Below are 22,852 nucleotides of genomic sequence, written 5' to 3'. Positions count from 1 at the left end.
CTCTCTCTCATGTGTTCTGTTTGTGCGTGTGTGTGCGTGCGTGTTTGTGTGTGTGTGTGTGTGTATTTTACTCTCTCATTTTCTCTCTTCCTCTCTAATCCTCTTTCTTGATAATTTTTTCCCTGCCCACCCGGCTTCACGTAGTTTCAAAACTGTACTTTCAAATTCCAACCGTCTTTAACTTTTGGCATTTTGAAATCGTATTTTCTCTATTAAATAAGACAAAAAATTCACATTAATAATTCTTATTTCATCGATTCTTTATTTAAATATAAAAAATTATTGAAAAAGTGAGCAATTGTCGGCGTTTTTTTTTCCAGTGTTTTATTTGTTTTAAGAACATCTTACATAATAATGAATAACTACAAAAGTAATAATTGAATTGTTTCAAAAATTTGTATGTACATTAGTAAATGTATAAGCTAGGCTCATGCCAAATTTCACTATTCTCGTCAAATTTTTGATGTCCGTATCTAAGGAGTTATCTTTGCCCATTAATTTAACTGTGCGTGAAAACGGTGCCTCACTTCAAAGTCGATTTTCTTAAAACTTGGTTTTCACACTCTCCTACTTCAAATGGTCATATCTCGACAATAAATAATCAGAATTATATAAATTTGGTATCAAATTTTAAAGCATAAAATAAGCTGTGATTGGGTACCAAAAACCCAAAATTGAAAAATCCGATTTAATACCGTTTCGAGGCGGAGGGTCACATTTATCGACATCAAAATGTGGCATTATTATTTGCAAAACTAGTAATCATGAATCGTTGATTGAATTCTATTCTGTGCAAGCTGTTTATAAAACTTTGTCTTCAATTTTGTTAATGTACGTAGATCATCTGTTAAGCATTCTTCTTGGATGAAGTGGCATAGTTTGTCCACCATGTCAAGTTTTTCGGTGTTTGTCAGGGGTACTATCATCTGTTGAAAGTTAAAACTTCACACCCACATACATGCACACACGCAATCTTACTAAAACACACACGTGCATGTGCACAAGTCTTTTATTGTTACTTTTATAACGTTCAGATGTTTTACTCCAATCAAGATGAAATGACTGTGTAGCGATTAAGCTGAGAAGGTGTGTGATTTAAGTGGAGCGATTATATTGTTAAAATTCAGTTTTTCAATTTTGTTGCATATAACCGGAGTGGCGATTAAACTGAATCGACTGTATTAATAATTCAACAAGACCCTTCTTTTGTTATATCAATTCAGTTTGAAAAAGTAGGCAATTGTCATAGCTGAATTTGGTTCATAAAAACCTATGTCTTTTTCTGATTCCTCTGTTCACCCAGTATTGAATAGATATGGTGGAAAGTATTTTGTGATAGATCGCTATCCTATAAAAAGGTGAACAAGTTTGTTACTGTTTGTTCAACACAATATAATTTGGTATAAACTTTGGCTTTCTCGACCTTAAGGCTTTTTAGTGTTAAATGATCATAGAACTTTGCACCTGCTTGTTTTTATCCTTACAAAAAAAAAGAACCTGTAGGGTTTTGGTTTTAGGATATTTGAGCTTTACAATATTGGAAAATAACGTGGTAAGAATTAACATTACAACTTGAAATGAATCCAATTAATATTTTATATACCGGATGAGCAACATTTTGCCTGTGTTAATCAAAACTGTTGTGTCTTGTGAATTGATAGCTTGTTGATCCATCCTATTTAATCCCTTCATTGAAGCTTTTGAATAATCTTTTTTACCAGTCATTTATTATAGTTTATGTCAGAACTTTTGAAAATGTTTTCTGACTAAAACTTTATTTATCACTTGTCTTGTTGTGAATAAATGAACTATAGTTTCGGTTTCTATTTCTATTGAGATATTTGTATTTAAGAACTTCTTTGTGACAGCCCTTTACTTGTATTTTTGAGAGAAATGGAGAGTCATACTCAGTAATGCCCAGAGGTATTATGATGATGATTAATCTCTAGTCTTATTTATAAATTTGTCTTAGAACTTTTATTTCCAGATTACATGCGACCCACTGCCTCAAAGCTGTATTATGCCGGGATGAAGCAAAAAAAATAATTGAATTTATGTCCAAAAATAGATTGGATAATGTTTTTCTGTATTAATGAGAAAAAGGAATATTAAATCCATGTGTACAAAAATCTAAAACACCATAACACCCAACGTCTCAAAGCTGAATTAAGTCATGATGAGATGTTGGAAAATGAATTTATAGCTACAAATATGAATCTTGTGTTTAATTTCTATTCTTATGGTGGAGAAAAAAAATTTTTTTTTTTACATTGCAAAAGACATTAAGTTTGTATTTCTTCTTATTTTAATTCTAATTTCACTATCGGTGTCCGATTCAACCCGATATAATGTCGTTTTGAGATGGTAGGCCGCATATTATCATTATAATTTTTTTTCCAATTTGTTCACCCTGACATAATGCCAGATTGACATGGTGAGTCACATATTTTGAATGGCAGGAAAAAAAAAGTTCTTTTTTTCTTTTCTTTTTATTAAAAAAATATTTTTTTCTGTTTACAATTTTCAGGTTATTTGCTGTGGTGCTTGGTATGTTTTATATTTTTATTACATCATTTTTTATGGTCATTGACCAAAGACATGTACCGGAATTACCACACACGCTGGAAATGGAGTCTTTGTACTTCGTCACCATAAGCCTCACACTTGTTGGAGTCTTAATTTATGGTCTGCTGAAATTTCACTTCTATCACAAGGTATGTCCATAAATCGCATGAGATTGGTATCAACAAATTCTATTATGTGTGAGTGTGTCTACCTGTGTGTTTGTCAAAATCAATTTGAAGCCCTTATCTATGTTTGAATAAAGATGGATGATTCAATTGCTGTAATACAATATCTAATTAATCTAAATCATGTAGTGTCATATTTGAGTTTTGAAATTTTATGCACTTTACTTTAAATTATTTTATTTTTTGGCTCAATCTACAATTTGTTTTGTATGTTTTAAAAACGGGTTGAATGTTCGTATCTGTGTTTGAATAAAACAGTACTGTAATCTATTTGTCATATGTTAGGTTCGGAAATAACATCATTAAATAACTTAAATACAAATTACAGCAAGATAGAGAGTATAAAAATAAGTCCAAAGTAAATAGAATTTAAGATTTCTTAAGAGGACATACATCGTAAAAGAAAATGTCGCATGCGTTTGTTTTAAAATTTCTTTATTTCTTCAATTTTTTTTTTTTTATGGTATCATGTTGTTTTGAATAGGTCTATTCAAAATTAAAGGAGATGGACTGCATTATAAAAGAATTTGAAGAAAGTGCTGAAATTTTGTCACGGATACAGAGAAAATGTGTTAGACGGATAAGGGAATCCGAGGTTGCTGCTCGAGGTTTTACTTTGTAAGTAATGTTTACTGTAATCCTTTTATTTTTTTTTCCAGATTTTTTTTCATCAAGATTGTGCTCGGTTTCATTTTGTATTGTGCATTGAAAAATATTTGAAAACGAGTATTAAAGAAAATTAAAAAGAATGAAGACAAACTTTTTTCTTGATATTCATCTGGTTCCACCATTTCTTCTGTATCCTATTATCCTTGTTCCCATGCTGTTTGACTCTCCTCTATGCCCTTGTCCCGGAATGAGACTGAGCTTGTCTCTTTGTCTTAATTTTTCCTAGAATATTTTGACTTTATCTTTATTTTTCCATAGCTGCCAACTGTTCAGTTAAAAACGGATTTGTTCCGTATTTGACTTCCTGAGTCCGTAAGTCCGTAATTTTAGTTCAAAATCCGTATTTTGTAATTTTTGGCTAATTTGTGGTTAACAATGCTTGTGAGCCTGCCTAATGAATTATTACTAGATATTACTGCTACTACTACTACAACTACTACTACTACTACTACTATTATTATCATTATTATTATTGGTGTCCAGCGAGAGATAATGGGCAGGGTTGAAATCGGCACAGCATATTCTCCATTCCTATGTAGCAATCAAGCTTAATGTATACAGACTTTCATGATAACCTTTGTTGGAGAAGGTATCGAGTTGAATGTGACAGAATTTTTGGTATATTATTTATACTGGTATTTCGATGAATAGTAATGATTTCAGAGCTTAATAAAACAAAGTTTTTCCAATTAAATAAAAACCAAATTTATCTTACAGCCCATTCCCTTATATATATTTTGCCATAGTTCACACTCTTTAACAGTCTTGGGCAACAATTAATAATTGAAATAAACACATGGTGATGCAATTTTCTGCTTTTGGTGAAGCATTATGAATTAATTGAAATTTTAAGATGTGTTATACACCACTGAAGAACAGGTTTGTGTGGCTTTCATATATTTTGTTTGATGAACTGATGGGTGTGAGGACAGTTCTGTAAAAAGTTGTGATTGGATAGGATCATTCTATTTACTCTGTTATGAATTACACATGTAATGATGTTATGAAAACCAACAAACAACGTCTGGGTGGGGTCTTATGACCTCTCAAGGTGGACAGGAGGTCATTTGCTATGTTTCTATCCCCCTTTATTTGTTTTCTGAGTTGCTTTCCATCTTTGTCTTGGAATGGGATTACTTAGTTTTGTCTTAACCCTGGCCGGAGCCCTTGGAGGGAAACAGTCAAATGGCGGGTGGTTGGATGGGAGCATCACCCTTGAATCATATACCTATGATGTTCGCATGGGTGTACGATCCGATAGTGATGTCGTTTCTTCTTCTCTTTACTAGCCTATCCTGCTTCTTTGGTTTGTGATTGTATTTTTGACAGGGGATATTTTTTTTTTGTAAATCTTCTGCCTGTTTGTTCTTGGTTATTTATAATTTAGCTTATGATATCTTTAGGTTATGATTTTGATTTACATTTGTACTATTTTTGTTAGATTGCTTGTTGTTTTGTTTCAGCGGTCTCTCATATAACCTCAATTGTGTTGGAAGAGACCTAAAGCAACAAACAAACAAACAAACAAAAAACAGTCAAATGTTTAGCTATAGTTTTGGGAGATGATATTTTTTTCCCCTGTAAATCATCTTTCTGTTATTTACTTTTACATTTTTTTTACATTATATATAGTTTGTAAACATTTGAGTATATTCCTCTTAGTGGGGAACTGTGCTTGTGTCTGGATGAGACTTTTAGCTAATCTCAAACTAAGTACACTGATATTGTGCTCTTGGAATCTACATCTGTTTCCTATTTGGACCATTTCCCTTTGTCTTACTTTTTCTTGTGTGCTTTCAGTTAAAAATCTATAACTTTTTTACTATCCCATTGTCTTTTCCTTTTTACTGGTTCTTAAATGAACGAAATGTGTCACAAGCGCTGTAAAACCCTTAAAAACAAAACAAACAACAAACTCTGCTTTAGTAAGACACTGAAATAAAGCACAATCATTGCTTGTGTTGTTCCAATTATAGTTTAAGCTCATCCAGGGAGATGGTTAATTGCAATGCACTTAATTTGATTACTTTTTGCTTCGACCGTTTGAATTAAAAAAATTGTTTCAAATGCTGAATTTTGCATTTTGCAGTACTTCTCTGACATCAAATAGCAATAGCAATAGTCCTTTGATGACCCAAGTGGACAAGTGGTGTCCTTCCTTCCGTGCTGCTCTCTTCAATGGAAATCTTGATGTCGCTGGTCATCTAGAAAAATCATACAAGTTGTTGGCGGAAAGGTTTTGAATTTTTTTATTTTAAAAAATATATATATTTAATGCAATTAGAAAAAAAGGGGTTCCTTTTTTTTCTTCTTTGGATCCATCTTCAATTTCAGATACTTTCTTTGTAATCAGGGAAAAATATAAAAACCACACATTTTGTGATGGATTGTTCAGTTTGTTAGCAACAAGTGACAAAGGATTTAATTTACATTAAATAGACATTGAGAATAGATTTGATTGTACATTTGTGCTATTTTGCTGTTTTGTTCCTTCAGTTTTGATTTGCAGCCACAATAAAGCCTTGCTAATTTCAAAGTATCGACAGGTTTTAGATGAATTAAATTGATTAAATACAAGTTTTAAACATTTTTTATAATGTAAATCGAATAAAATTTTCTTAACAGTTGCTCTATTATTTTTTCTCAACAGTATTCCTTTGGTGGTTGATTTTAAGTGGTTGGATATAAAACCAAGTCAGTTATCAGCATCATCAAGTTCATCTGGTTTGAATAAGGGAAATAATTCGAGTACATCAGATGGAGATAATGAAGAAATTGTACCTACTGCTCAGTTATCAGTAAGGAATATATTATATTTTCTATTTGAATTGATGTTCTGAATTGGCGATGTATGTACTCCAATTTATCTATCTTTCTGTGCTTGCATATTAAAAAATCGATAGCCCTCAATGTGCAATATCATAAGATGGTTTTATCTAGGCACTTTGTAAAACGATAAAAGCAGATAATCCGTCAAGAAATGTGATGTCAATAGGAATTCCCATGGTATCCAAGTGAGCATGCTGGGAGTTCATATCATAACCAGAACTGCTGGGTTACTGTGCAATACCTTGATTAGTCTTCCTTATCATCACTTGCTTGTTTATCTAGTTCATCTGAATAGTTATGTCTGATAGTGCCATACAAAGCAGATAGAGAAAACTACAGGTAAATTTCATCTTGATAAAATCAGCCTTGTCTGGCATTGTATCATACACAACTAGAGATGACGCGTCGTCTATTGGGAATTGTTATATTGATTACAAAACATTGAAATGGTGGAGACGCTCACATAGTTCAGATGGAAATTTTTGTTTTAAACATTGTTGTAAAGTCATGATTGTCAGTGCCTCACCTTAGCTTTTACCATAGTACTATGGTGGCATTTATCAGGTGCTAGAAATTGCATTCTCAGTTATGGAGTTTGAATTAGATTTTATGTTTATATTTAGGAGAGTGATAATCGTCTCTTTGATTTCATAAGTTAGATCATTTTAACATAAACATCAACTGGCTTCAACTGACTCATATTAACATTCTTTTTGACTCTCGTGGTGGCCACATTTTAATTTTACGTGATTGATTATACATTTTATATAGCAATGGCTATCCCGCACAAATCTTTGGGCCTCTTTTTCGCTCACGAAGTGCCCAAATTCGCGACAAAATATGGGACGAAGCCGTTCCGTACATGCTATTTTAAAAAATTAATTACGAAGCTGTTTATCAATGAATATGACTGAAAGTTGCACACAGTTAAAAAAGAGGTCATTTTAGATTATGTCAAGCGACAAAACTCGTACGATTACCAGAAGACCGTTAAAAATAGATTTTTACTCTTTGTAGTACAATATTTCTAAAACTACAAAGAGAAGAGATTTTGTCTCTCATAAGGTTATATATGCACATTTCTTCTATTTATATTTCAAATTTCATTGGATTATGATAAGTACTTTTCCCGTATTCTCACAAAACATCTACCCAATTTGCATTTCAATGAGTGAAAATATGGAGACTGCCATTTTGCTCCACCATCGCGCGACACGAAAATGACGTGAGCGAGGCAAGGCTGCCAGGTGGCCAGACTTTAACCTGACCAAATTCGACTTCAAAAGTGGCTAAATTAGAAAATCATATGGCTTTCACTATTAACACTGGCCTCTTAGAATGAACTAAATTTTAACAAACAGAAAATTGAATAGACTAGGATAAATGTCAATGAGACAAAAATAGATGAATAAAATTTAATTAAAGAAGCAAAATTATATATTTGGCCACACGTGACCATCTGGCAACTTGTTCGCGGTGACTGCCGACACAAATCCTCGCGCGCTTTTTTAAAATTAAGGCATTGTTTCATTGTTATGTTATAGGGATAGTAGATTAACTCTCTCTCTCTCTCTCTCTCTCTCTCTCTCTCTCTCTCTCTCTCTCCCTCTCTCTCTCTCTCCTCTCTCTCTCCCTCTCTCTCCTCTCTCTCTCTCTCTCTCTCTCTCTCTCTCTCTCTCTCTCTCTCAAAAATACTAGAAATAACATAAGCCATGGTCTCACGGGACTGATTGATAATAATTTAGCAGGCATTTTTCTTTTGAATTGTATGTGTTGTAGACACAAAATTACACTTCGGAAAAGTTCCAAATGATCAATATTATGTATATTTTAAAACAAAATTATAGTTGACCCTAGCCATACAGCTCTAAAACTATACAAGTTAGAACTTTTCTGATGTCTTCATCATATTATCTGATAATTTTGCCATAAAATTGCCAAGTTTTAATATCTTATTCCACGTATTAAGCGAGATACAGCCACAAACCAGAATAAAACGCAGAAAAAGCGTCCACATATTTTCCGTATTTTTTTCTCTTTGTGAGTCATCCAAATAAATGACACATTTGAAACTGCATAACTTTATTATATATTAATGGATTTCCAAAATTCAAAAAGATTTTTACTCGGTGAAGATAGGGCTTTGATTTAAGAGGAGTATTTCCCACAAAAATTTTCAATATTTCTATTACTTCCCTAGTCTTCCCAGGAACTTTTGACCATTTACATCTCTGCTTTTGTTAGAAGGCTCGTGCTGTCATTTGTGAGTGATAACCGTAAAGGTAAGAACTCATTTACTTTACAATATTCACAATTTCTTATTACCTTTTGTTATGACCTTAGCAAGTCATTCACATAACATAATATTATTGACATTACAAAATAAAAATGCAGAATGTGCAATTTTGGTTATTTTCAATTTTGTATAATCTTAAATGGAATCTTACAAGTGTTTCTCCAGGAGATAAAATGGCAGAATTGCGATGTGGGCTTCGTATAGATTGATATTCATTTAGCCTATCTGCCATTCAAAACCCTGTGGTAGGAGATTATTCAAGATGATATGATGTGTAAATTGTAAATAATTTATAACATTTGCTTGGGTCTGTCTTGGCGTTGGTCTATTTCATTATACTTTCTCCAGTTGGTGTTATAAAACTCGTTTGAAAGGAATTTTTAATTTAAAAAAAAGGGGTAAGGGGTATGAAAAAAAATGTTGTGATGTGATGCAAAGTTTTTTATGAGTCAACAGTAAGAATATTTGCCAAGTCTTCAAGCCTATTCATCTGAGCACTGATGAGATGGTTTGTTTTGTCCTTTAGTAATGAAAATAGAAAAGGAAAATCTTGATCTGGTGACTCTTTTATTACAGCCTTGGAAAAAATAACCAACAAAAGAGAAAAATAAATAAATAAAAGCAAACCATCATGCTTTTTTAACTGATTTTGAAATTATGATTTTTTTTCTCGCTAAGAAAGCTTATTCAAAAAGGCGAGTGGAGCAGGCACTTATCTTGATAATAACAAGAAATGAAGAGAGTTGAGAAAGTCAGAGGACAGTATAGAATAAAAACTTTTGCGGCTGTTTTGGCACCTCTGCCTGGTCACAAGAGAGATGCTCTACAATCGGCGGCACCCATCACTCCAAAAAAAGATGTGGTTTCAAACATTGTAACTTTTCTACTCACTTCATTTCTTGTTAAAACGAGAAAGCTGAAACATCAGAATTCTATTTTATGAATAAATCTATTTCAGATTCCGAAATCAATCCATACATTGCTATATCACAGTCAGTCCAAAGTTGCCTTGAGTCAATGAACGCTGTAACCTCCATTCTGAACAAACACTATTCATTTTACAGGTGAGTGGGATTGCCTGATTTGGTTGTTTTATGTATATAGCACTTTTTTCTTATTTCATTTAATAATTCAATTAATTAAAAAAAAGAAAATTAATGTTTTTCAGGCAGATAATTAAGGCTGAATGATCAATGGACAATTCTGTTCGATAGACAAAGTTACATCTTCCTGTTACGTAGAAGAGTGTGTTTTTGTACAGCACACCACTTTTATGACTTAAAAAAAAAACTTTTATAATTATATCAGGTCCTCTATCTAAATAATAACAATTATATTTTTATTTTTTTTTGTTTTTGTTCGTTTTTTGTTTTGAAATCTCCACTCTTTTCTGGAAACACTTCTTTTATATTAGAGTTTAATTACACAATGTTTTTTAAACTGTTACAAGGTGTATATGGAAATTAACTGGCTATGTTGGATTGGAATTGCTCTTAATTTTGTGTACGTCTTTGTAGGCTGATTTGACCAATTTAAAAGAAGAGAAAGTTTATAGATTATTTTTCCCCCTCTTATAATAAGAACTCACTTATTTCTTTCATTATCTTGAATATCGGCTCCCAAAGAGTATGAATTCTTTACTTTTCTTGTCAAAGATTTTATTGAATTTGAAATGTACGAAAGAAACCAGTTTGATTTGTTTTAATATTGATATTCTTCTTCTTCTTCTTCTTCTTCTTCTTCTTCTTCTTCTTCTTCTTCTTCTTCTTCTTCTTCTTCTTCTTCTTCTTCTTCTTCTTCTTCTTCTTCTTCTTCTTCTTCTTCTTCTTCTTCTTCTTCTTCTTCTTCTCTTCTTCTTCTTCTTCTTCTTCTTCTTCTTCTTCTTATTATTATCATTAATATTGTTGTTGTTGTTATTATTAATATTATTATTGTTATTGTTATTATTATTATTATTATTATTATTATTATTATTATTATTATTATTATTATTATTATTATTATTATTATTATTATTATTATTATTATTATTATTATCATTATTATTATTATTATTATTATTAATATTATTCCTTTTTTTTTGTTTGTTGGTCTTTTGGTTTACTAGAGCTATCCACATGAGTACGGAGAAACCAGAGTCCACAGATGATCAGAAAGACAATCAAAGGATGAAAACTCACCTAGAATCTTTTTACATCTTTGTCAATAGTCTGGACCTTCATCTCCAAACTGTTTTTAAAATGTAAGCAGATTTATTCGTTCCCGAAATTTTCACTTGCATAAAAGTGTAAATAATGAGCTCACTGATCACAGTGCTCCTTGTTAACTTCGTTAATAAATCATTGAGATTGAAGACAGTTGATTAACAAATGAAGTGTTTTATTTCTAGACATCTCGTGCCATAACGGTCAGAACAGATAAAAGACAACCGAACACTTGGGTTGTAGTTTAAGCAGTCTAAATAACAATTCGTAATAGTGGAATTATCTATTCACATTGTCAACATCCCCTTTTGTTTAGATAAAATGGTAATTATTAACAAAACCTTTATTCATGTGATAACATTTCCCAATATTCTGCGTCATGGTGAGAATACAAAATTATAATAATCAAACATGTTAAAATTTCTAGAATTGCCTTCTTCCATTACCATTACATTCAAATTTTAGAAAACGTTTCTAATCTTTCAACTTAACAAACAACAAAATTATTTACAACCATGAGTCTTTTTGGTGTGCATGACACATGATTAATTATAATCTGTTGACAAATCAAAAAAATAACAATCACTCTTAGTTATTCAAATAAACTGTCTTGGTCTTCTCTTGACCTGGGCCTGGTAATCCGTTCGAAATAGACCCTGGAGTGTAAGTGTTTCTACTGTGCATCTAAACACAGGTCATGATTCTTCTAGTGAGTCTGCGATTTGTGACTAGTGTTAGTATAGGCATGTCTGCAATGTTTGTCTGTTCAGCCGCCAAAACAAAGTTAGCCTAGTGCTACACATTCCTAACAAAGGCCATGATTTCAGATCAGTGATGCATGATCTGTGTATATCGAAGATTGCGTACTTATGTGTATTTTGGATTTGGCTTTATTTTGCGGCCATATCTAGTAACGTAACTGTTTGTCTGCGAGGTGTCTGTGCTAATACGAGTATTCTCAGATTGTGCATGGTCTGAGGTTTGCGCTGATGTCGAAACTGGCGTTGACGTCGAAACCGGAGTTGCAGGAGTCTCAGCGTCGTCGCAACATTCGTCGTTGTTGACGTTACGTTGTTCGAAAGGTGTTGTCTTTGGTCGTAAGTGTACCCTATTACGTCGGTATGTACCTCCATTTTCTCCTTCGACGGAGTACGATCGTTGTTTTAATTGGTCTCTGACGATACCGGGATGCCATTTGGTACTCTCTGGGTTTTGATACCATACTGGTTGGTCAGTGTCGAGTTGGGTCATGTCTCGTGTATGTCTGTCGTAATTGTTCTTCACGATTCTATCTCGTTTGTGCGGTGTGTCATATCGTTGTTGAGGTTTGGAGAATTTTGGTATGAGCGTTCGTGGTTCTGTTTGAAACAGCATTTCTGCAGGACTAAGACCATTTTGTCTTGGCGTATTTCTGAGCTCAAGAAGTGCTTCATATTGATCTCCTCCTTCTCTGGTACAGCGCTCCATCATTTGTTTCACAATTTTCACTGCGGACTCTGCTTTCCCATTTGCCTGCTGGTGTCCTGGAGATGATGTCGCGTGGTTTATGCCCCATCTCTTTGTGAACTCTTTAAATTCTCTCGACGTGTATTGAGCACCACAATCTGATATTAGTACTTTTGGTGATCCATATCTGCAGAAATTTGCTTTTAGTTTTGCAATCACAGTCTTTGCAGTTAGTGTTGGCAAATAATCTACTTCTATGAAGTTTGAATAGTAGTCGACCAGAACTACGTAGTCACGTCCTTGAATGTGAAAAAGATCTGTTCCTACTTTCTCCCAGCAATGATTTCCTCTTTCATGTTGTTGTAAGGATTCTTTTTGGTTGCTTCTCTTCGATTCTTGACATGCTTCACATGCATCTGCCATTTGCTTTATTTCTGCAGTCATCCCTGGCCAAAATACTGTTCTTCTGGCTCTTCTTAGCATACTCTCAGTAGCCATGTGTGCTGAATGCAGTTTCTCTTTTATTTCATTTCTGAGACTTCTTGGTATAAGAACTCTCTCTCCTTTAACAATTACGCCATCCTCAATGCTGATGGTGTCTCTAAAATCAAAATACGGCCATATCTCAGTTGGCATGCTGTCCTTGTGTATTGACCATCCATTCACAATGACATGTTTGAGGGCTTGTAGAGACCTGTCTTCCTGTGTTGCTATTTTAATTTTTTTCAGTATCTCATCAGGCAGATATGCTTTTTCCTTTGGTTCTTCGCCGTTCTCTGTTGACGTGCAACTTATTGTTGCTCTTGACAGTGTGTCAGCTATGAGCAGTGATGAACCTTTAGCCCATTTCAACTCGATATCGTACCGATTGCTTCTCATTAGGAGTCTTTGTAATCTCCGTGGCGCCTCGCTCAAAGGTTTTCTGATTATTGTCTCTAGAGGTTTATGATCAGTAATGACGAATATCTTCCTACCATAGGTATATTGGTCAAATCTTTCTAAACCGAAAACGATTGCAAGCATCTCTTTTTCTATCTGTGCCCATCGCTGTTCTGTTTCTGTCAATGTTCTGGAAGCAAACTCAATGGGTTGACCTTCTTGCATCAAAACAGCCCCAAGTCTGTCCTTGCTGCTATCTACTTGCAGTTCTAATCCCTTGTTCTCATCATAATATTTCAGGACAGGAGTTTTGCTTATTGCTTCCTTTACTTTCTTAAATGATCTGTCACATTCTTCAGTCCATGAAAAGTTCTGATCTTTCTTTGTCAGTTCTCTTAATGGCCTTAACATGTCTGATAATTTTGTGAGAAATCGGGCTAGGTACTGTACCATTCCACAAAATCGTTTGACATCATGCACGTCCCTTGGTGTAGGCATGTTAACGATCGCTTCAACTTTCTTTTGGTCTGGCTCTATTCCTTTGTCACTAATTCTATGGCCCATGAATGTGACTTCATCTTGTCGTTCTCTTGCCTTCTGGTCATTCAAGCGTATGTTCTTTTGTTGACATCTCTCTTTCAACTTTCCATAGTTGTGATCATGGTTCCTCATCGCATCTTCTTTGGTTTCTCCACAACCGACTACTATGATATCATCTGCTACATTTATGGTTCCATCAAGACCTTCAAGTGCGCTAGACAGGTGCTTTGAGAAGATTTCGCTTGAAACATTCAAACCGAAAGGTAGTCTGGTCCATCTTAATCTACCCATTGGTGTTATCATAGTCGTGAGGAAACTGGATTTTCTATCTAGTTTTATATGCCAGAACGCTTCCTTGACATCGAGTTTTGTGAATACTTTTGCATTCTGAAATTTAGGTAACACATCATCAAGCGTCAGTAGCTTGTGGTGTTCTCGCATGAGGGCGTCATTTAGTGGTCTGGGATCAATACATATTCTCAAATCTCCATTGGCTTTCTCAACCACTGCCATTTGGTTTACCCACTCTGTCGGCTCGTCAACTGGACAAAGAATACCCCTTTCAATAAGCCTGTTGAGCTCGGATTTTACGTTGTCTTGTAGTGCAAATGGCACTTTTCTGCACGGCAATCTTCTTGGTTGTTTGGTGGTGTCTACCTTGAGTTGGGCTTCACCTAAATCACCTAAATTGTCATTCGCAGTTACATTGGCAACATATTTGTCATCATTGAAAGTTATGAAATTCAGATCTTGTAGTGTTTTCAATCCTAATAGGCAACTGAATTCATTCTTTACCACCATGAATTTAACCTTGTGGTGTGATTTTGTCTTAGGGTTGATGACATCAAGTGTTGTTTCTCCTTTAGGTACCATTTTGCTTTTGTTCCACATCACTAGTCTCGTTTTCGTTGGAATCACTTGGTCACGTCTGACGTGTTGTTGACAGATAGTGTTCACATCTGCGGCGGTATCAATTTTGAAACGAACTTTGTTGTCATTGATATTCAACACGCATGTCGACTGTTTGGTGTTGCCTGAATTTCCCATTGCCAACAGCCATTTGTCGTCATACTGTTCATCAGAGTCGTCATCTACTTGTACTGCATTGATTTTAGACCTACATTTTGCTTTAAAATGGTTCTTTAACTTGCACCTGGAACAAGATTTTCCCCAAGCTGGACATTTCTTTTTGTCATCAAAGTCATGTTTGAGTCCGCAGTATCTGCACTCATTTGCTGTTCTTTTGTTCTTAAAATTCCCTGTTCCTTGGGCGGCCCCTATTCTATCTATTCTCTGTTGGGAGGATCTTGCCTTTGTCGGTTGCATTTCCTCTATCTGGGAAGCTGTTTGCTCATGGGCCTGGCAGGTTTCAATGGTCTTTTTCAGAGACAATTCTGTATCTTTGAGCAGCTTTTCTTTAAGGTGTTTCGGTGCACAAAATACAATCTTATCTCGGATCATCTTGTCCTTCTCCTCGAAATTGCATTGCTCAGCCTGAGCCTTTAATTCCGTTACGAATTTATCGAAAGGGTGATCGTATGGAATATTCCAAAATCTATATCTTTGGAGTACTTCATTGTTTCTCGGTAGACAGTACTTCTCTAGTTTATTCAGTACAGTATCTGGACTATCCCTATCTTCTCCTTCTAGGAAGTCCATTTGATCAAATACTTCGATCGCATCCGAACCTGCGCAATGGAGTATTATAGCAGCTTGTGCCTTTGTTGACTTTGTCGATGCACCTGATGCTTCGAGGTAGATCTCCATCTGCCTTCTCCATTTTTTGAATTGTTCGGCTATGTTACCGTCATTCAATCTGAGTATATTCGGTAGTCTGAAATTAGCTTCTGCCATAGTAGTTCAGGTCTAAGGGATGCAATCGAGTAAAACTTCCACGATATCTCCCTTGCTCTACCAGCCGTCTGTGTCGAACGCGTGATCGTGACAAATCGTGCCACAATCCGACTAGATAGCAATTATCATGTACCTACTTGGATTCAGATAATGTTTTCCGCTGCCACCATGTTAACTTCGTTAATAAATCATTGAGATTGAAGACAGTTGATTAACAAATGAAGTGTTTTATTTCTAGACATCTCGTGCCATAACGGTCAGAACAGATAAAAGACAACCGAACACTTGGGTTGTAGTTTAAGCAGTCTAAATAACAATTCGTAATAGTGGAATTATCTATTCACATTGTCAACACTCCTTTTTTTCAATTAAATGGTTTGGTTATTTATGTAAGTTAGCAATGCATCTTCATGAGACAATTCGCTGGTACCATCATTTTATTGAGAGAATTCCATCTCCGTTTGTCATTAATGTTTGATTCATCATGTTTTGTTGATAAATGGGAAGGCTGAAACGTCCACATTATCTTTCTTTGATTAAATTGAAGCTTCTGTTCAATTCCCTATTGTCATTTATTTCTTTGAGTTTCAAGCAGCAACATTTTCATTAGTGATAAACATAATAACTTTAATTTAAATGTTACCAGGACCCGGGATTTAACTGGTCACTTAGAAGGAAAGATAGAGGAAGAAAGATTGACCAGGGATAGACTGTCGTCATCATCCGACAAAGACAAAAAAGATATAATTATGGAAACACTAAGTGAAAAAGACAGAGACCAGTGGATGGAAAATCTGAAAGGTATCAAAAGTGAGCTGGACTCCTGCAAAAGTTGTTATGATGAAGCTGTCAAGTTTTTGTCACAAAGAGAGAGCAAAGGTTTGTTTATATATTCCTTAATAGATTTTTGAATATTTAGACTATTATTTAGATCTGACTCTCACTAGTATTTATTTGAAGTAAAGCCTCATTTACCGCCTTAGTACTTTGATAGGTGCTCTTGAAATCTATATCTGTTCCCTATTTGATCCAATTCCCCTTTGTCTTACTTTTTCTTGGGTGTTTTAATTGTCATTCTAGAACTTGTTACTATCCTATTTTCTTCCTTTTTACTGGCACTGATATGATCTTAATGTGTTGCAAGTGCGGTAAAACCCTAAAAAATAAACAAACAAACATCAGCTGACATCATCAATGAGACAAAGAGTTGTGGAATTGATCAATCTAACAACGATCGACATACAAAATACTGAAGTGCGTCATGTGGGCTGATTACAATTTTGTGCTCGATTTCGCAACTTTTTTAAGGACTGCTTATAAATAAATAGCTGTAACTTTTCAACAGGTATCCAGAAGAAAACTATTTTTGTCTAGTTTCCAAATGTGTATATGTAATTGTATTTATTCAACCCAGTATTGAATTATTAGCGGAAACAAATTGTCTAATTCCTTTTGTAAAAGACTATATTATATGCACTATATATATATATATATAATATATGTTTCAAATTAAAACTGATATTATATATGCACTTATATTGATTTTTATTCACTTTATTGCCTCAAAATGATCTTATATATTTTTTCTTGTAATTCTCGATTGTAAACATAATTTCCTTACGGATGACTAAAGTTTATTTAATTTATTTATTATTACTTTTCTCAGCTTCACCAAATACTCCAACTCGTCTTGATTCATCTGCCAAGGCAACCTTGTCTTCCCACACAGACAGTGCTCACAAACCTCAGATCATCATCCCCGACTCAGACCCTGTCATAGAAGATCAGGTATCTCATACTGTTGAATATTATGATCTAGTGGTGACAATAAAGCTTTTATTCTCTTAAATGATTTAGTCATCAAAAGCCATCTGTTTACCAGATTTCGTTATACAATGAATTTTTGATGAGGTGCCTGGAAGAAAAACTAGGAATATTTATAGGTTGGAGATTTTCTGTGGTCTTTGATACACTGGTTAAACTGTTTTGATAATAGAAAATAAAAGGATCTACAACTTTTAAATGACAAGATGGTGACTGAGAGCACTTTTCACATTCTTGATTTGGGACACTTAAAAGACAAAAGTTATTTTGTTACGAAGGAAAAAGGAAGATCATACTTGTGTTATAGAAGTAAATGTTGAAATTTGAAGTACTTGTCATTTCAAATCTCTGGGAAAATTGATGACATTGGCTGAAGTGTGTAAGAATATATGGAACTCACTGAACTGGACAAATGTGGACAACCCGTATTTGTGCCTAACTGATCCCTGTTATTCACTTTGTATCACTGCACTGCTTTGACAATTTTGTTTCTCTATTGAAATAAACCGTAAAGAAAATTTTTCTGGGATGAATGCTTTTCCAAAACTCATGAAGTCGATTTTTTTCCACTTATCTAGATTTTCCCTCCTTGCTCTAGATTGGAACATAAACTTTATTTTTAGTATCGATTGACGCATGAATTTCCATAAATTAAAATCAGAGATTTATTTGAAATAAGATATTAGCCCAAAAGAGAGATTCTAGGGGAATATAATCTCAATATCTCAAGATGCCATGAGTTTTGGAAAACCATTCTTCAATTAGTGATTAACTAAAATTATTTGCAATGTGAAAATGCAGCATGCTAGATGGTTTAAAAATTGACCTTTTGTACATTTTGATAAAGATTCTAGCCGTCATCTCTGTATTTTTATTGCAAGATTATTGGGAATAGTTTATACAAATGTTAGTGGAAGTTGATTGTGTTTGAAACATAAATTATTAACTGAAAACTTTATCTTAAGTGAATAGGTTGCTTTTTAAACAAAGTTCATAAAATTTTTTGATTGGTATTTCCTTTTAGGTCTTTGAAGCTGTCATTGAATCTGATGGAGATGAAGTAAAGTCATCTCGAAAAAGGACTTACACACCAGAGGAGAAGGTAAATAGAAAACCTTATCTATTTGGAAAAAGTGTAGAAAAAAGACATCATTATTTGACATTCTATGCTATGATAGTATAAACTCATTTGAAACAAAACATATTTTTTGTGTTAACAGCTGATAGAAACGAGGTACTCTGGAGACCAAAAATTTGTTTTGAAAAAGTCTAGTAAATTTGAACCATCTTAGATTTGAATATTTATCCAGTAAAACCTCAGAATTTAAATAAATAAAATAAATAAATTCCCTTTATTCATCCCATAGGGATCCCATAGATTGCCTCTAGGGTCTATTCCAAGAGAAGACTGGAATAACCCAGAATGCAGCGCCAAAATTGAGCTAGGGCGAGGTGACTTGCTCAATGCCACGTAGCGCAGCCAAGACCGTACCACTGAGCGACGCTGTCCCCTAATACATTATACAGCTTTTATTTGTTGCACTTCATTGATTTCTTTTTCTACTAATCACCTTTAATTAGGATATAAAATGAAGTTTTTCTTCTGGGTGGGGTTCCTACCTCCCATAGTGGGCAGGGAGGTACATACTGTGTCTTCTATCCCCTCATAACTGTTTTCCAACATGCTTTCTGTCTTTGTCTTGGAATGAGATTACTTGGTTTTGTCCTGGCCCTGGCCGGGGTCCTAGGTGGGAGGGAAACAGTCAAATGCATAGTTATTGTGTTGGGTGATGATATTTTTTTCCTTGTAAATCATCTCTCTGTTATGTATTATTATATTTGTTATTTTCAATGTATAATGTTAGCATTTGAGTGTATTCCTCTTGGTTGGATTTTGTGCTTGTGTCCGGATGAGACTTAGAGGTGATCTCAAACTATGTACATTGGTGGTGTGCTCTTGGAATCTACATCTGATCCCTATTTGTCCCCAGTTCCCCTATGTCTTACTTTTTCTTGTGTGCTTTAATTGTAATTCTAGAACTTTTTACTATCCCATTTTCTTCCTTTTTACTGGCGCTGATATAACTTAAATGTGTTGCAAGCGCCGCAAAACCCTTAAAAACGAAACAAAACAACAGAAGTTTTTCTTAGTCATGTTAAGATTAACTTTACTTTAAACATTGAAATTTACCTTTTTTTGCCCATCTTGCTTATATTCAGGCACAGATTCGGCAGCAAAGAGAAGATTTGTCAAAATTCAAACAGGAGTTGAAGGCAGTGGTTGATCATAGAGCTATACACCAGAGAAAACGTGAAGAGCGAGCACTGGCTAGGGCTCAGGGTAAAACAGAATCCTCATCAACTCCGTCGGAAACAGATGTAAGCAGTGTAGGAGGTGGAGAAGGAGATGACGAAGGTGATAGTGGGTCTTCTTCCACTGAATCCCAAAATGAGAAAAAAATTGACGACAAATCTCAGAAAAGTTCTGAACTACATTCTTCACAAGTTGCAAGTAAAGGGGAAGTGGTTTGTGGAGCAAGTAACAAGTTTAACAATGAGAAAATTCAGGAAAATTCTGAATTACAGTCATCACAAGTGGATAGCAAGGAGGAAGTGCTTTGTGAAGAAAGTCACAAGTTGATTAATGACAAATCTCCAAAAAGTTTTGAACCCAAGTCATTACAAGTTGCAAGCAAAGAAGTGTTTTGTGAAACAAGTAATACGTTGATTAATGACAAAACTCAGAGCACTTTTGAACCACAATTACCACAGAAAAAAGAGGAACTGTTTTGTGAAACAAGTGTCAAATCGGATAATGAAACAAGTTTGACAAACCTCGGAAGTAGACATGAATACACTGGTGAAAAGGTGTCACTCTTGGCTGCTAAACTTGACTCTGCAGATTCAGGTGAAAATTGTATCAACCCCTCAGAACTTCCTTGGGCACCCTTGAGGAGGAAAGGAAATGCCGAGGTTACTGGATTTCAGCCTGACAAAGGCCAGAACGGCAGCGGGCATTCATCCTCTCTCAGCCAGCAGCTTCCTTATGATGAAAACTGGAGAAGCAGCATAGAAAAGAGTAAGGCACGACACTGGGAGATGTGTGAGAGGATAATTCAGGAAAACAAAGGCACTGGTAGTGGTGATGGTGATATCAAAACTTTAGACTCTGCAACAGATCCTGCTGGAAATCTTTACAGTGCTATTGGTAATGATCTTGATAATAGCAGTTTTGTCGACATATCCAGTGAAGAGCTTTTGTTTTATCCAATTGACACAGATACTAACTCTAATGCTAACAACAATAACAATGATAATTGTTGCCATGTTGATGCTGCTGCTATTGTGAGGCAGCATGATTCGGACAGGGCATCTTCCAGTTGTTCATCAAATTCTCAAGTCGTTTGTCCCAAATCAATCAATCCAGAGGATGAAGGTTTTAGAAATGTTCAAGGTGCTTATGTGTCACGGCATAATTTTACGGCTAGCGGTAAAGGAACTGTTCTTGAAAAGGCTTTAAAAGAGATCAGAAAACAAGATGAAGCAGTTAATGATGATGATGATGATGAGGAAGAGAAAGTTTTACACCCAAAACGGAAACGACATCAAGCAGGAGGTGAATTGAATAGCAGTCAATGGGTGAACATTTCTCATGTAGAATTTGTCAGCTGTAATGGTAATCAGTACGAGTTGTTTCGGCAGAAGGATATTACTTCTAATGATATAACTACTCGTGCCCCTATTCCATCCCCTGATCCCTCCTCCAGTCTTAATGCTAGTCTTGCCTTAATGGCTGCTGCCCGATCAAAACATTTTAACTTGGGTGTTGAGGAGCATTTTATCAATGATGATGATGATGTTGGTGTTGAAGACGAGTTTTGTCAAGCTATATGTGCAGCTAGAATGAATGACACGGTTGGCTCAAATGTTACAGCCAAATGAAATGAAAATTTTTAGATTTCCAAGTCATTACATTGTTATTGTGTATGGGAGGTTTCTTCTTAAGTAAATGTCCACTTAATTATGAAAGTGTAAAGTAGAGATTAGTAAGTGAAATTTTTAAAATGTAGCAGAAGTTTAGGGGTTTTCTCTTAAGACTAGAATAGGATCAGTTGTGGTGCAGGTCCTCAAGATGTACTCCAATGGTTATGTTTCTTGCTTAAAAATAATTAAATGCTGAATTATGGTCCTCCAAGGTGATAATGCAGTGCCTTAACTACTTTTCATTAAAAAAAAATAAAAAAAAATATATATATAAATTGAATTCACATTCGGTGGAATTTATTTTAGGCCTCTCCTTCGTAATTTTACTTCATTCCACCCATTCTATCTCTTCAATTCCTATGTATTACTTGTCCCCTTCCTCCAGCTCAGTGTCCGTGTTATAAAATGTTATCACTTGGTCTTTTTGGGCCCTGCCTGGAGTCTTATTCTCAGAGGGAAACAGTCAAATGGATTTATCTTTTCAAGAGAGTTAATTTTATTTTTTTCTCCTATAGTATATATTTATAGTATATTTTGTAAGTTTTAGATTTAATTATATATATATATATATATATATTATATATATATATATATATATATATATATATATATATATATATATATATATATATATATATATATATAATATTGAAGTCTACCCCTTTTAGATGAAATCATGTGGCTGTATAAGTATGGAACTTTTAGGCATATTCAGACTAGACACATGAATTGCTCTTGGATCTACTAACTACAGTCCATTCTCGATAATCGCAACACCTTGGGATAAGCAAAAATGTTGCGATTAACCGAAGTTGAGTTTCCTGTCCAGTATTGCAACATTTTCCCTCTGAGTTTACACTGGCTTGGGACCGACCATGGCCTCATTAAAAATGTTTGTGGGGTTTTGTTGTTTTTTTGTTTGTTTTCATTTTCCTAAGGCATCAAGGGTCGTCTGTTTTCTTGCTGAGGCCAGATGTATATAAACGTGTTGCTCAATAGTTTCCAATGAAGGAAGCAAATCTGTTAAAGAGTCTTTTTGAATGAGGCGATGTAGATTTTTGCACTGTCCACATCACTTTTGTTGCCATACTCTCTCTTAAACACAACACCATTGCACTCCTTCCATGTTGACAGCCACCCATCACTTGGATTAATTTCCTTTCCAGCAGTTCCAGCAAGTGATGACGTCTTTTGTTTTATCAAATCACCTGATAGCCTGGCACCTTGTTCAAGCTTATTGCCCATCCACATAACTAGGTCATTCTCAAAGTTACCATCTCGTTGTCTTTTGCGATTTAGATTTGATGATGTGCTGGCACTCTTTTCAATGCTGTCATCGTTTTTTTGAAATCTGACTATTGAAGATGCTGTTTTTTTGCAAGTTCTGTCTAAGTTGGTTTAGGGGATGCATTGAACTCACTGATGATTTGGGTTTTTCTCAGTAACACGATATCGTTCCTCTTGTTAGGGGAAGCCATGGTTTATCAGTCTTCTGGGTTTTTTTTTCTTCAAGCTGCGGTATCTTTAGAAAAAATGCTGGATACTGTTTTCACCGCCGCTTGTTGGGAGTTTTTATA

At 34.7% G+C, this 22,852-nt stretch overlaps 1 protein-coding gene across 2 annotated transcripts in view; it reads left to right on the top strand.

Annotated features, from left to right (window-relative positions):
• Positions 1-21,538, top strand: part of LOC144974836 (uncharacterized) — a 32,056-nt gene extending 10,518 nt beyond the window's left edge. The window contains exons 4-14 of one of the 2 annotated variants that reach the window (XM_078918170.1): positions 2,528-2,714; positions 3,235-3,368; positions 5,509-5,655; positions 6,070-6,217; positions 8,449-8,530; positions 9,503-9,608; positions 10,652-10,786; positions 16,114-16,346; positions 17,134-17,255; positions 18,316-18,393; positions 19,512-21,538. In XM_078918170.1, coding sequence (XP_078774296.1) covers positions 2,550-2,714; positions 3,235-3,368; positions 5,509-5,655; positions 6,070-6,217; positions 8,449-8,530; positions 9,503-9,608; positions 10,652-10,786; positions 16,114-16,346; positions 17,134-17,255; positions 18,316-18,393; positions 19,512-21,233 — 3,072 coding nt within the window. In that variant the 5' untranslated portion in view covers positions 2,528-2,549 and the 3' untranslated portion in view covers positions 21,234-21,538. The remainder of the gene's footprint in view (positions 1-2,527; positions 2,715-3,234; positions 3,369-5,508; positions 5,656-6,069; positions 6,218-8,448; positions 8,531-9,502; positions 9,609-10,651; positions 10,787-16,113; positions 16,347-17,133; positions 17,256-18,315; positions 18,394-19,511) is intronic. The other variant, XM_078918172.1, reaches the window with a different exon arrangement.
• Positions 21,539-22,852: the final 1,314 nt, after the last annotated feature.

Source organism: Berghia stephanieae, chromosome 6, assembly GCF_034508935.2.
Source record: "Berghia stephanieae isolate SIO BIC M18660-M18661 chromosome 6, UCSD_Bste_1.3, whole genome shotgun sequence".
Taxonomy (NCBI): domain Eukaryota; kingdom Metazoa; phylum Mollusca; class Gastropoda; order Nudibranchia; family Aeolidiidae; genus Berghia; species Berghia stephanieae.
The sequence above is the reverse complement of the archived record's forward strand: the minus strand, read 5'-3'. Positions and strand labels throughout refer to the sequence as shown.